This window comes from Phaethon lepturus, unplaced genomic scaffold (assembly GCF_000687285.1).
Source record: "Phaethon lepturus isolate BGI_N335 unplaced genomic scaffold, ASM68728v1 scaffold15305, whole genome shotgun sequence".
Taxonomy (NCBI): domain Eukaryota; kingdom Metazoa; phylum Chordata; class Aves; order Phaethontiformes; family Phaethontidae; genus Phaethon; species Phaethon lepturus.
Window position 1 is genome coordinate 105,892 of NW_010541344.1, and position 15,729 is coordinate 121,620.

General features: G+C 39.7%; 1 protein-coding gene across 1 annotated transcript in view; it reads right to left on the reverse strand.

Moving 5' to 3' along the window:
* The window catches only part of PLA2G4B (phospholipase A2, group IVB (cytosolic)), a 22,748-nt gene extending 13,933 nt beyond the window's left edge, over positions 1–8,815 (reverse strand). The window contains exons 1-8 of the mRNA XM_010287709.1: positions 8,743–8,815; positions 6,727–6,863; positions 5,894–6,025; positions 4,624–4,682; positions 2,828–2,870; positions 1,538–1,601; positions 978–1,105; positions 760–870 (exon numbers count right to left, since the gene is read on the reverse strand). Coding sequence (XP_010286011.1) covers positions 760–870; positions 978–1,105; positions 1,538–1,601; positions 2,828–2,870; positions 4,624–4,682; positions 5,894–6,025; positions 6,727–6,863; positions 8,743–8,815 — 747 coding nt within the window. The remainder of the gene's footprint in view (positions 1–759; positions 871–977; positions 1,106–1,537; positions 1,602–2,827; positions 2,871–4,623; positions 4,683–5,893; positions 6,026–6,726; positions 6,864–8,742) is intronic.
* Between the last annotated feature and the right edge of the window lie 6,914 nt (positions 8,816–15,729).

Genomic DNA, 15,729 nt, shown 5'->3' on the forward strand with positions numbered 1-15,729 from the left:
TGTCAATGACTGGGAAAAGGAGAAGTTTTGAAATCCAGATTTCAGTGCCTTCTCGAATGCCCCACCACTACCACCCTGCATCCTTCCAAAAAGCTACTGGAGGTAAAAGAGAGTCCAAACAGAGGGGTGGGGAATCACTAGTGGCAAAACAGACATTCATTCTCCCTTGTCTTTACAGGAAAGCCTGCTGAGAAATTCTTCTCTTATTTTTGCCTCTCATTTGCTGCAAGGTCTGGGAAAGGATGCCTGACTATTGTTAACAGATTTATCTGGCCACACAGCAGCATTACTACTGCTTTTAAAGCAACTTAGAGTTGTAGCTCTCAAACAGTTACCATCATGACTGTACACATAGAAGAATGTGACAGAATTGTTCTCTGAGGGCAAGATTCAACTCATCTTAGCCATCCAAAATTTAGGTATATAGACTAAGCAAGCCACCTGAGCTTGATAAAGAGCAGCGGGGCATCCCAAAGCCTTGCTAGGGGTATTGAATATTCTCCTTTAACTGTGTAAGGACAGCAGAGGTTTATCTGAAATGCATCTAAAATTGGCGAGGATGAATTCCCAATAATTGGTTTTATTGACAGAAAATTGATAATTCTCTGAAAAAAATAATCTTTTTCACAGAGAACTTGTATTTACACAAAATTCTCACTCAGACTTACTAACTGGCTTTCTTTAAATGTTGTGGTGTTAAATACTGCGGGTTACTCTACTCTTCCCTCCAAAATATCATATAAATGGTGAAGCACTTACATGTCTTACAGGCAGGGTTACTTTCACTTTATGTCCAACAGGAAGAAATTTCAGTGGTACTGTTAAGGTGTCACTTAAATTGCTGTTGTCATCTTCCTTATCAGAAACTTTCTACAGAGGATAAAAAGCATGTTTTTTATTCACAGAATAGAAACAATCCAGTTCTTTACTGTTTTGATGACACTGGAAATAAGCAAGCAGTATGAACAGCCCCTTACCTGCAGCCTGACTTTTAGAACTGGCTCCCAAGACTTCACACAATGGAAGTAGAAAGTATCTGTGTCCTCTGTAGTTTTCTGTGTTCCCTCATGAGATGCAGGCACCGTAAGCACGAGATTTTTACCCTCTAGTGAAAATGAGTTTGTTTAGAGAATAATACCGCTGTTCAGGCAAAATAGCTAACAAAGTTGGCAAACTTTCTGCTGGAGTCATTCTCTGTGGTAACTCCTCTATAAGTTACCACACTGGCAAGTCTCCTACAGCACAGGAACTGGTACTCCTGCCTTTACCCCACAGCTTGGAGTGCTTCCAGAGTCAGCACTCTCTCATACTTCTACCAGCAAAGTTTACTGTGTCCAAACGTGATAGCTTCAAGGAAAAGACACAGAGATCCATGTTTAGAACTGGAGGCAGTTCAGGGACTTTCACTGCATTAGGTTTTCTTGTCTTTAGAACATTCTTAGTTGTCTCTGCATCCTAAAGTGCCTCCATCTGGGTCTGAAAGACTATGATAGGGTTGATCTGGTCATGTTCTTGCTTCACAGAGAAATTGGCATACCTTTCAAATATTTCCTGCTTTCGTTAATGTCCACTTGCACTTCCAAGCAGCAAACCTCACGGGACTGTAAATGACAGGAGTGGAAAAGTGTGAAGATAGTAAATGCCACATCTGCAGCAAATCATGAAATGTCATGCAGATGATCACTTATCACACAGAGCCAACTAAACTGGTCTCAATGCTGGAAGAAATCCAGCTGCACCAGAGTAAGTTCAGAGCTTGTTATCCCAGGACAGTAGCCCAGTGACGCTGCTTCAGAACTAGCTTGTTCATACAGTGGTGCATTGCTAGAGCTTTTTATACCCATTCAAGTTACCCCAAAATCAGGAAACTCTGTAAAACATATTGTTGCCCAAACAGCTACCCATATGTCTGATAATTATTTAGGAAGGGTGGGGGAAAACACCTGATGATGAGTTTCTGTGTATTGTGGCAGTGATTAGTCTACAAGGCATCTTCTTGCTGGTCCTGATGTAGGTAGATCATGGACTTATTCCACCCTACCCTCCACCTGAGTCATTCCAGTTCACCTTTAATAACTCATGCCAGGACAGTTTTCCAAGCTATTTCAGGAACAACACATGCCAATCATTACAGCTCTTATGCCTCACACAGAAAATGAGGGGGAAAGAACAGAATATGTGTTACTTTGCCTCAGGGGTATCAAAGGCTAGCATCTGAAAATCATGTACAGGCTTGGAGTGGTTGGCATGAAGTACTTTGTACTCCTTAGCTGCTAGGCCAGCCCAAGGAGATAGGTAATGTACCACATGCTGACTAATACCAAAAGAGGACTCTGTGTTTCAACAACCAAAATAACTCTTTATTAAAAAACTCATTTCCCACAAAGCTGTTACATTAGATAACCTTCCAGTCATAAGCACACTGAATACTTACTATTGCCTTCTACAGACTCATCCTTTTTACAACCTTTGTTTTTCCTGCCAAGTGCCATACTGTATTACATGAAACACAAGTAGTTTTCACTTTGAACACCAGCAAATATGGAGTTCTGCAACATTAACAAACTACAGCTGGGAAAAATATTGAAAACTGTGATACCTGAGGACTTCAAGAAACACAGCTTCTATTTTTGCATGGAGAGGGCAACAGTTAAGCCATTAACAAATGGGAATCATCCCACATCTTTCACTTTATAATGCACACCATGCTTCTATGTATCATGGTAGCTTCTGTTCTCTCTATAAAATGTCAGATGGCTGGGGGGAAGAGGAGAGAATCAAAATGAAGGAAAAGTCACTCTAAGCTAAATTCATCTGTGAACCTTACCACTAGGACATCATTGGTAATGAGGTGCTCTGGAGGGCCAGGACTGAAAAGACAGAATAAAAAGCCAAACAATCAAAAGCAGTGTGAGTATCTGGTTTGGGTTTTTTAAAGTATTTTTATGACCTTTCCTGCTTAAAATTGCATATAGTTACGTTAGTATCACAATTTGGTTTTTAAAAGGTGTAATACATGATCACCTGCTAAGCACATGAACCAAAATGTAGTAGCCAAACAAGAAGAAAGGCAGGAGATCCCATAAAAATACCAATGCTTAAAAACATTTGCTAAGATACAGCAGAACAAAGACATATTGGTCTATGTGGAATCATGTCCTGCTATTAACACATGACCATATGACTTGGGGAAAGCGAAGACTACTATTAATGTATTCTGCATATACTAATTAGGAAAGACATTTCTGACTGTTCCAAATTATAATTTACAACTGATCACAAATGAACGGCAAGTAAGAATTAGCTCCCACCGTGCTATATGTAAGACTGGAAAACACAGAGGTAAGTAATAGAAGTCTTTGTCCCAGACATTTTACCTTGTAAGACCTAGGTCTGTCACTGAATGGATGTAGTTATTTAATACTATGAGTAACCTACAGAGTCTACTAACAGCATCTCTCATTAAGGCCAATACTCCAATATCGCTATGTTACACACATTCGTAAGTGTTTTCATATATCTGAAAGGACGATTAAAGTTATGTAGTATGTAATCTTTGACTTTCTGCAAAGGCCAGGCTATTTTACCAAGCACCATTTCCAGCCTTAAAACTTCTATTTCGGCTGTAGAATGTATTTAAATGTAAATAACTAGGTTTGACTTCCAAGGGTGGAGAATCCCTCACATGCCTTATAACCTGAATAGTGAAAGATGTTCCTCTTATTTCTAGTCTGAATCTACTCAATCCAGTTTCCAAGCACTGCATCTCATTCTGCCCTTTTCATATACCTGACTGTGATTGCTTTCACATTTGCAGGAGATGCTTATACCATCTCTTAAGGTATCTCTCACAGATAAATTAAATAGATTTTCTTGAGTTTCACTGTGGGAGAAATTAGCCAAGAATACCAGGGGTTTTCTTCTGAAGCTTTTCCATGTTTAAGAATAAGAAGCCTTATTTACAGTTCCTTCTTCTAATCATGCAGCTAGTCAGTTTTGACTGGACTGTATTCCTTTTTTTGGTAATGCTAAGCTCAAATATTCCAGAACGTGTAGTTCAGGGTTTTTTTTTCAACCAAATTTGTGATAGCATTTAAAAGAGAGATGAAGTTTCTCTTACGGGATTTGTTCACTTCCAAACAATGTTGACTACCACTTTGAGGGGATGGTCTTAATTTTATTATTAGTTGATTGTGTGTTTTTTCAGTTTAACTGAGCTATCACCTAATGGGTGACTTTTCTAATACTGTCTACATAACTCTGTGTATGTATTGTGATTATAATACAAGTTTTCTGGTCTTTAGAAACACCACAGTGTTCAATTAATATTAACAACTTGAAGAGCACCTCTGTTAAGTTTTACATGCATCTTGTGTACAAGTTCTCACATCGTGCCAATGTTACTACGTTTCCACTATCAGGATATACATGTTGAACAGAAGGTAAGATTTGTATCAAATACACTGAAAGGCAGAATTAGCTGGGGAAGTTAAGGTAAAAAAAAGTTTGAAGCTGTAATTTCAGCTCACTGCTGGAAGGAAGAGCTGGAAGAAGTTCCTCTTTCTCTGAGATATTATTACTCCCTATAAGATCTATACCTTTCAGCTTTGGAATTTTACTCACATTCTTTCCATCCAGAATTCCACTTCCAAACTTTCCCATTTCTTAGTGCACCTCTCTTTCTGAAAAGGGTAAAATAAATATGGATTATCAGAGACTGCAAGAATTTGGCAGTATAGACACACCTAAGAAGCACTTGCGTGGCTGACATCTCTTCTACTAATGTTACCAAAAAAGCTGTGTGTTACCTCTTTCCAAAGCTGCGATTGCAATGGAAACCACAGGCTTGCAAAAGGCATGTAAGATTAATATTCTCCCATTGTGGTATATGTAGAATGACACGTATTTCCAAAGACACAATCAGAGGGGGAAAGCTTGACTGAAACAGAAATATAATGGCTTTCTGCAAAGATGGTGTGCATGGCGGAGAGGCATTGAAGCCCAGGAACAAATGTGACTAATGCCAGTGTCATTTCCCTGTACAAACCATTTAAATCGCATTCACACTGAATCCATCAGAGATGAAGTAGGCAAGAGTATGCTGGACTGAGGTGGTTACTGAATCATTATATTTCCCAGTGATTCACCCACTGGCCGAGAAGTGCATGACACCAGTCTGCAGAGTCACAAGGAAGATCCATGTTAACAGCTTTCAGCATTTGGGAAGTAGCTGTTCTTTTGCGTATGGACTGTCTCCTTCCTGCAATGAGCATGCAGCAATACCTTAGCCACAGCTCAGACAAGTCCAAGAGTTGTCACAGACCTACCCCAGCTTTGTTCTCTGGACAAGTCTCTTTCATGGGCTCCAAAATACCAAAGATGGTAGCAGAACAGGCGTCCCTTTACTATGGGCTACAGAAATCTGAATCACCTAGAAGGAAACCTAGCATGAACACCAACAGGAGAAGCCTGAAAGAACCATTTAATTCAAGTGGTGAGTGGATTGTCTTCATGTTTTTAATAAAAAGTTGCCATTTAAGAGGAAATGTCCTCTAAGCATGGCAAAAGTGGAATAAAACTGAAAGGTAAGGAAGTTATTTATTTGGATTATAAAAGATAAAAACGACTATTTACAGATGTTCCCTGTTAACACATTTTGCCCCCACAGAGATGGTGGGCATGAGAGAGAAGCTGCTTCATTTTCTGAATCTGTGAAAAAAAAATCCAGCACAATGATATCTGTTTGATGAGGTATTGATAATGATATATAAGGATATCTGTTTATCCTTAAACACTTAATCCTTAATCTACTTTATCCTTAACCCCACTTAACATGGAAGCCAATGTGGACAATGAGGTCTTGCTGATTTGTCCCTGTATTTTCAGTCCTTACCTCTGATTTCAAAGCAAATGTCTCACGGAGTGTCTCTCCAGGTCTGATTCTAGCAACATTAAAAAGAACTGTGAACTGCATGTCATCTTTGGTGAGTGGATCTTCATCACACACTGCCAATTCTAGAATGTTCTGGTAGTAGAAGAAAAGAAATAACAACTCTTATTGAGCTGCTGTTACACAGAAACAAAAAAATGGTTATAGACTTTTGCAGCTGCTTGACTAGCACAGTGGTAAGAATAAAGAAACTGCTTTCCTTCAGGAGTTTGCTAATGTGGGACACCATCATTAAACCCAATCTGAGGAAACATATCACAAAATAGAAGACAACTACGTATAACAGAGAGCTCCCACTATAACGAGACAGAAAAGATGTCAGTGCTCTGCACTCTGATAACCCACCCAAAAACCACACTTACTCAGTTTCTTAATCCCTGAAGTTCTCTTTAACTACACAGCTTAAGGTAGGATTAAATTTGCTGTCTACACCACAGCAACTCCTCAGCCCTTCCCTTACAACCAGTGGAGGGAAAGCTCTTTCTAAATTAACCATCCAAAATAGCCCAGACGAAGCATGCTACAGCAGTACATATTTCTCCCAGGTGACAATAAATGGAATCTGGACTAGCTCAGATGTAGGCGTTTATATCACCGATGTCTATAACTAGGTGAGGGGAACACTGCTGGATATGTCTACTGTTTTGTGATAACCAGTCAGTTGCAAATTATGTTACACAAGCATTTTCTTAAGTTGTTTAGCAGAGTTCATCAACACGATATTAAGTGAGGATTCCCAGCTACTCAAAATGGTGACATTTCTATTTTTTTACTACCTCAACTTCTCTCTGGATCCTAAAGTAGAAGGTCTCGTTCCAGACAGGGTTGTCAGAATTCTTGATGGTTTTGGTCTGAAATTTTCCATTTGAAGCAGATGGCAGCCACAAGCGCACATAGCAGTCTGATGCAGTTACTGCAGTGGAGAAAAATTAAAAACCTGATGCCAATGTTATAGATGAAAAGTAGGGCAAGGCCGTGACTCTGCGGACTGATACATGTTACTACTTTTTTTCAAATAAGTAAAGTGACCATTGGCTGGAAGCAACCAAGGAAAACCATCTAATTCCTGGGTAACTACAAATTGCAAATGTACTCATGCACACACAAAGTATACTAAGAACCGTGTTTCCCATGTGAAGAGAAAGAGATATAAAAGACCCCACCAACCATTCATCGGGCATATTCCCTACAATTCCAGTCAACGATGTTAAAAATGTTTAACTGACACTAGTTCCAAAAAGGGCTGTTAGGATGATTACAGGAAATGAGAACACGTATTACAGAGAAGGTCAGAGGAGACTGGCTTGCTCAGTCCAGCAACACAAACATGCAGAGGCGACACAACAGCTATCTAGAATGGTTAGGTACTGGGGAAAAAGATCTGTTGCAGCTAAAGGCCAGTGTGGGCCCAAGAACACGAGGGCATGAGCAAGTCGGAAATCTTCATCTCACTTCCAGTCTACATCTACTCCTTAAGGTTAGTGCAGTCAGTGCCTCGAGCAGCCATCCTTTGAGAAGAGCCAGGGTGGGAAAGCGCATTTACTTTGTGAAGCTTGACAACGGTGTGAAAGGAAATCTCCAAGGTGATGTCTTTCAGAGCTGGAGTCTGGACTTGACTGAAGATGTCTACTGCAGCCCGAGATGCCTAAATACTTCAGACTGGTATCAAGCAGTGAATAACATTGCCCCGCAAGGTTTTGGCAGGAAAGTGGAACTGTCCCTTCAATAGAGTAGATAGAAGAGATCATTGAAACTCAGAAATACAGGCCTTGTCACACTACCACCTTTCTAGTGTTCACCTCTGGACGTTGCTACGTGGCATTTGCCACAGGAATACAGGAAGCCATTTGGCAGGCAGTTTCTCAGCCAACATGGGATCCACTCCCTCTGGTGTCCCTTGCATCTGGGCTTGGCCAAGGTTGTGCTTGGCTCTGCATGGCAAGACATGAATTGTCTCAGCTGTAACTCAAGTAACTCACTGCAAAGCGATGCTTTTTTGGTTGAACGTGGCATTTTTCACTAGAGGAATACACATGCCAGAGGTTTCAAAAGTGTGAGAAAAGGCAGCTCAAGGTGTCTGTCCTGACTGATGAACCCATGGGACAACCTCTGCAAAAATGGCAGCTGAATGGCTGGTCCATAGTACACCTTGAGAAGGAGCCATAGGAGGCTGCAAGGGTGAGATAATGAGTTAAAGAAAGATGAATACAAAAGTACATGGAAAAGTCTGTTTTGCCTGCATGTTCAGCATGTGCTTAGGGCTGGATCTGCCGAGGCCCTCCTTAAGAAGAAACTGTCCATATAATTTAACATGATTGGTCATGTGAGAACAGCAAATACCCCGAATGATACTGTATTTTAGAAGGCTTGAAATTCTCTAATTTACCTTTCATTACTGTGTATAATTGACACATTTCAATAAAAGGTCCCTAAATACGTGGCCTGTGTGGCAAAATTCAAGTCCATTATATGATTTATGCCAATTATGAATATCAAAACCAAACAACTCCAAGCAGATTTACAGATTGCAGTGTCCTCACAAGGTCTACTTTCCCTTGCTGGCCCAAGGAATTAGTCTGTGAGTTTTGGTTTTTACCAGTTCCCTGAAATGCGACTAGATATGTCCTCCAATCTAGTGATACCTCAAACATTTGATCTAATTATAGCCCCAGCATTAGTACTACTGTTGCTGTGCTTTATGTACGTTGCTTGTATACCTTTCAGAATTTAGGAACGTTGCTCACTATGTAAACTCTGGAGTTGACTAAAAACACAACCAAACCACAACTCACACAGGTCTCTTGACTTGATGTTCTTAGCTTGTATGATTCTTACAGAAAGCATGTGGATGGGGCAAAACTTCATCTGCAGAGAAAAGAAATGCAATTAGTTTTATCAGCTCAGAATACAAAAACAATATGTATTTTCAACAGTACAGGGGACAGTCTGTCCTTCTGTTTGCCTGTTTGAAGTCAGGGGACCACCCTGCAGTGGAAGTACACCACACTAAGACGATAGCACAATTGCACACTGGGCTGTTTGCTAACTACCTTGAGTAAATGAAGACAGAGAAAGAAAACAGGGGCTCAGGCAATGGTATGGAAAACTTTTGTAGTCACCCTAGAGGTGCCTATTTTCATACAACCTGATGCACACATGGCCATGGTGATGGCTGTACTGCCAATCTGCCAAGGGTCCTGTGCCACAGGTTGGTCAAAATTGGCCCTGTGGAAGGCAATACTAGGAACTTGCAGCTGCCTGCCCGGGTCCTGGCACAGCACTGAGAGTAGGCCAGGACATGGTAGCTACCAAAGTGCTCTAAAAACTTCTGACTTTTTATCCCAACTAGGACTAAATTTTCATCACACTTGCAAGTAGGCCAAGCTCACCAAAAGGCATCTAGAGGGATGCACTACTGACTTGGACTGAATGGACCACAGGCCCAGCAGAGACCCTTCAGATGAAGAAAAAAGTGACCTGCTTTGGAGGCATAATATCGCAGAATCCCAGATCATTAGGTATCTTGAAAATACCTAACGGGAATGGAACAACTTCCCTTCCAGACATGAGATTTATTTCTGTCTTAGACAAGCTATCATTGTAAAACTTATTTCAAGTTACTTGTTCCTAACTCTAACAAAGAATTAAGCTTCCCAACCTAAGATGGTCAGAAAATATTTGTCATTTTCAAAAGATGTTCTGATAAGCCTGAATGAACATACTTATATAGACATGTGACAATATTAATACTAAAAGTAGGAAAATATTTTCTTCTTTTTTCAAATTGGAACATTTAAATATTTTTTAATTTTCTGTTGAGTGTTTCATCTATTTTTTTGCATATTAGCACGGCTTGTCAGCAATAATAAGCAATAATAACACACAGTCCTGCCACCACTAATAAATTGTAACAGGGCCACACCATGTTGAAAGTGCTTCTTTAATTTGAACGGCAGCTTAAACTACACACTGACTGAAACATCGTATCTATTTTTCTAAACGAGAGTATCCCATTACACTGTACCGAAATAATTTGACAAATTTATTTTGCAAGTTAGCACCATGATTAGTTTTCCTGACACTGAAATTACTAACTTTGGATGCAAAGAGCTGGGGAAGGAGAAACTTCTGTATAGAAGGAATCACTCACTATAGTTAATCTGAAATTCTTTTAACATGGGGTGAAGACTATTGGACATGTTTATCAGAGATGACAATAGCCTTCATGCAGCTTCATTCAGTTTTGTTTAGAGGTAAATTACATTACATCAGATGGATACTATTTGAACTGTGAATTAGCACGTTCAAATAAAGTCTTAATATTAAATTTTATGATGTCACTTTGAAAGTTACATCCTTTTTAAATTGAGATTAATATTCAAGAGTCGCCCTGAGCAGAGAAACCCTGTTGTTAAACCTACAAAATCACAGATTACTCCATCTCTGTGCCTCTTAATGGTTGATTGAAACACTTTTTGATAAAGGTGCAAGACACATTTGTTCCTGTGTGACAAGAACTGTTTCTATTATGTTTTCCTCCAATTTGAAACTGACATATTTAAAATGTTCTGAGTTTAATGCATTAGGGACATTACAAGTTCCAGTTGGGACACTTCCATATATTACTCCAGTTGCCCATTGAAAGAATTTTACTTTAATTTTCCTGTGCAAATAATTATTTAAAGAAGTACCAACTGGAACACTCAGTCAGCATTCCTAGTGGGTTTCATTAACATGAAATATTGGATTATGTAGCCAATTACAGAGCTGACTGTTTTTAATTAATATGTTAATTCTGTGTTATTTTGTAATCAACTTCCCCCTTGCTCAAAAGAAGCCCAAACCATCCTCACAGTCTGCCTTTGCTGGAAAAATGGATGTCTGTATACAATTTGCTTTGAACATTTTGTGATGAAAATTTCCTAATTGCTTATAAAAATGGTGTGTCTGCAGTTCATCATCAGAGTATTCTCATTTGTAATAGATGTCATGTTTTCATGCTCTCCCACTAGAGCCAGAGTGCCTCACTCCTCCTCCCTTCCCCTTTCAACAGCAATCACTTCCCTTAAACATGTCAACATCTGGCCACCAATGGAAACATCATCAAAGATGACTGTTCACTACTTCTGATTTGGTGCAGCTTAATCCTTGTGTCGTTGCAGGGTAAAAGATAACCAGGTTCAGATGGGTCAACGTGATCATAATAAACTCTATGGACTGTGCAAATCTGCAGGGGAAGCTAGAAGCCATCCCGTTCCCAAGACTGCAGTTACTCCAGCTTGTGATAACCATTCAGAATTGGGCTAATTCTCTTTTTCATCAGAAAAAGGTGGAGCTAATTGTCTTCTACAATGGTCCAGAGCAGACTATTAGGGTCTGATTTGAGTGGTCCAAAATAACATCCTTGCCCAAAAGTGCTGGCACTCCAGAATACCCTTCTAGAAAAAATAATTATGTTTAGAGATACTATTTGCTATTTCCATAACCTGAAAAGCAACGTGTAATTTCATGATTAATGCAAACTGATAAGCCCAGACACCATACCCCAGACAGCTCTTGACAGTCTTGCAGCTGTACTGATCTTGCTCTTTCTAGTTCACTTCCTTGGGAGAAACATAGTTTCCTGCATAGGCACACAGAGAGTAACAAAACCCCTCTGTAAATAACCAGAGTTAAAGGTAGCTTTCCCAGAAAAGCAGCATTCTATTTTTGCTGGAAAAATAGTAGTGCCACATTGAGGCCAATGACAGAGAGGAGGACTCAGCTACCTATGTATGTTTGCATCCTAGACAATAACACTCCAGCCCAATGAATAGTAGTAGCATGTCCAGAGTCCCAAAGAGTAGGCTAAAAAAACAGAAAAGAAAAAAAACCAAAACACCCAAACCAAAAACCAACAACAACAACAAGGAGAAAAACCCCAAACTTCTTTTCACTTGATAGCATTTAGCACTAAATTATGTTTCCGTACTCTCAAAGCAAGTTTTGGGGGATCCATTTCAAATCCAAAATGCAGAAAAGTCAGTAAACAGGAGATAAAACTAGCATGGCAGATTTGCCACAGCTATGTCAAAGCTCAAAAACCTAAAAATTCACATCTGTTGTCAACATCTCACTGATTGTAATAACACACATTTGCTGGTCTACTGTCTGTCTTTCAGAGAATAGTCATATGCCAGTCAGCTTCAGGAGGACACATAATTCTCCTGTTTACAGGCGGTTAGTCACTTCAGGGTTTCATCCCAAAGAGACAACTTTGAGAGTAGGAAATCTTCTCAAAGTTGATTAGTAATGGACGAGCCTATTGAGACAGTATTTGGATGGCAGTGAAAGAAGAAAAACCTATCAACAGCTCATATCTTTGATTTCACTCCTTATTGCCCCTACGTGCTACTCCCAGAACAAGATTTCATGGCTACCTTCACGAGAAAGTTAGTCTTCTAGGGGGTAGTTTCTGCAGAGCCTGGCAATCTGGGAACCTCCTCCCATCACCATCCCTTTTTTCTTTTCTTTTTTTTTTTTTTAAAAAAGTCCTTGGTTTGTACATATTGGAAGGCTGATGGGAATCTCAGCGTTTCGCTCCCCCTGCACTAAACCTAAGCAGTTCTCTGAGCGCAGTTATCGTCATGAGATAACACCAAACTAAATTTTATATGAGGAGTTTGCTGTCTGTCTTTTGACATTCTGTAAATAGCTGTAGGATTTATCGCTCAGTTTTATCAATATCTTTCAGACATGAATAATTACTTCCTTTCACGGGTTACATTTTCTTTCTCCCGTGGTGTACTAGAAGCTGTAATACCTTATGTACAAGATCTCCCACCAAATGTAATCATTTGGCATATTCTTACCATTTATTTTGTCTTAGTTACTGAGAATTTGGTTTAACTACAACTTGGCAATCTATCAAATTAAGCTTAAAGCTTATAAATTAAAAAAAAAAAAGCTTAAAACTTATAAATTATAAAAAAGCCTCATGACCAGCCTGGTTCCAAAGTGCCCTCTTCCACACAGGTTCTTTAACATCTAATATGGGCTGAGTTTATTAGCCCCTCCCTCAGTAAGAATACTGCTAGCAACTTGTCCTTCCAACCAGCTGCGTATTTTCATTAAAATTAGAGGAATGCAACGTTGTGGTGGGAGAAGCGACTGACTGAAGAAATACGCAAAACCAGGAGAGGGGATAGAAGGAGAGAACATGACCATGAAAGCTTCATTTTTCCCTGAGAGTCACAATTGTCCAAAAACTTATCATTGAAAGTTGTATAGTTAGTGAGTAAATCTAATTTGCCTTACAAACATTTACTGTAATTTCACGTTATCACTGATGGATTGTTTCAAAAGTCATTGTGGATTTGGGAGGCATCCCCTGTTCATATTCTATCAGTCACCTCTTTCCATGTATGAGTGGGTTCCTCAGGGCTCTGTATTGACAGAATTTTTGAGTATTTTTACCACATAAAAAAATATTCCATAGTTCACACAATAAAACTGCTAAAGATTGATTATTTTTGTCTGAGCAAAAAAAAAGACCCTGTTATGAATATCAAAAGCATTCCCAGCAAGTTGTAAATTAATACTGTCTATCAATTCTGTGCCAATTTGGTAGCTTTTTTTAAGCAGCAAAAAATTAACTGAGAGACTTTTAGTAGGTCTCCCTAGATAGTTAAAAGTATCCACACTTTTCTAAACAATTTGCTTTTTTTAATATAAAAGGAAAAATAAATACAAACCCAATCCCATTACGATTTCCATATCTATTTACCAATTTACACATACTGAAAAATGTATTTGCCTGACAGAATGGCAGCTACCTGCAGTATTGAATAAATCTCCTTCCTTGGTAACAGAAGCTTTCTGACCTGAAGCTACGCTTGTACTCTAACCTTTTGGCAGTGTTGCCTACTAACCAGGAGTATGTCTATACTCGTGGAACGGCAGTTGCAGCACTACGATTAAATGCAAGAACTTTTGCTGTAATTGAAACTTTCTAGATAAAATTATATTTAAGCTACCTACTCATCTATCGGATCCAGAATTATCTTATTAGATACACCATTGATATTTAAAATTGGTAGATAATATTTGTACCTAAGATAGATAGCTAGCGCTGGATCTAACAGGTAGATAGATGAGATACAAATTTTATCCAGAAAGTACATTATATTTACAATTTATATTCTTTGCCCTGAGCATCCAGTGTTTGAATATTTTTAATCTATCATTTGAGCTATCTGTTCAAGCTATGGATATTTTCACGAATCTTTAGCTTCACCTGCAAATATTACCATGGCACAAGTGTAGTAAGTATTCTTTATTCTTAGTGATTAATGATTCTCTACAAGCCATAGCCTGTGACATTGTTTCTCACTGTACATAAAATCCATGAATGCTCATACTTCTTTTATTTGCTGCAAAATTTGACTTATGGTTTGATACACAAAGAACAGTTAGTTGTAAATAATTCACATCTTGCATTTCAGACACCACATCCATTATTTTTTAAAGATATACATGAAAAAATAACTCTCGGCTGATAATTCTGTTGATTTATACTAAAAGCTATCAGTTAAAATCTCTAAACTGAACTTACGATTAGAAAACTCAAGACCAGATGTTAAATATTCCACTAGCATCGCAGACGCTGTAAACATGACACTAAAGATAGCTAAATCAGCCAAATATCTCATTAGAACTCTCCCCTGCAGCTAAAGTAATATAAATTATGCTTTGTTGCTAGAAAAAGCTGTTGGGTTTTTTCGGCTGGGGCAAGCCACGAACATGTGCTATCCTGAGAACAGCATGCAGCAGGGCTAACGCACTTTCATTTCACAGCGAGGTAAACTCGTCAAGGCCAGCCCTCCCTTCCTTCCTGGTGTTCCCTCCAGCACGCACACCTCATGATAAAAGGGCCACATTTTCCCTGTGTTTTCGCGGAAGCTCGCTCGCACGTTAGTCACTGTGAGTTAAAGAGGGAAAACGGCAAACCGGCGAAGCTCAAGACGACCCTGCCGCATCGCACTGGCAGCCATTTGTCTCAGCAGATGCAAAGAGGAGACAGTTTGCTCACGAGAACCGGAGCAGGGAGGTCCCGACAGCGAGGCGCCGGGCCGCAGCAAAGCGCAGAGCTGCAGCCCCCTTACCTTGGCTGGTGGGCTCCCCATGGCACGCAAGATGGCGACAGCAACAGAAAACCCAACGTGGGTAACAGATCTGTCAGCTGACAAACGCGCTCACAGCTTGTTGTTGCGGCTGAAATAACCCGAAGGACACATATAATTTATACAGGTGCTGAGCTCCACCCTCTGCCTCCTCTGTGTGGAGAAGAGTCTGCCTACGTCTGAGGGAAAGATCTGCAATGTCAGAGGTGAGAGGAAAGCTGCAGTTGCCACATCTTGCCTGCCACTTTATCACCTCTCACAATTTGTTATTGCCCCAGCATTGTCCTGCCAGGTTTTTGGGTGGATTCACTCCCCATCTCTTCCATCTACCTCGTCAGTAGCTGAATTTTCAGTATTTTCAAGTTCTTTGTATTGACAGAATGGCTGAATAGCTATTCAAGGGATAGCTGAATCTCATCTACTAAAATTTCCGGTGGGAGACCAACCCACTTCTGAATGCTCTTTTCAACTCTTCCTACAACAGGGACTGGTTTTAGTATATTATTTGGAATCTTTCTGTCAACCAGTAAATCAAGTCTCCTTACTTTGAAGTACCTACTGGATGATTACCTGGCCAATACACAGATGCTGGTGAAATTGAGATAAATACTGGTAGGG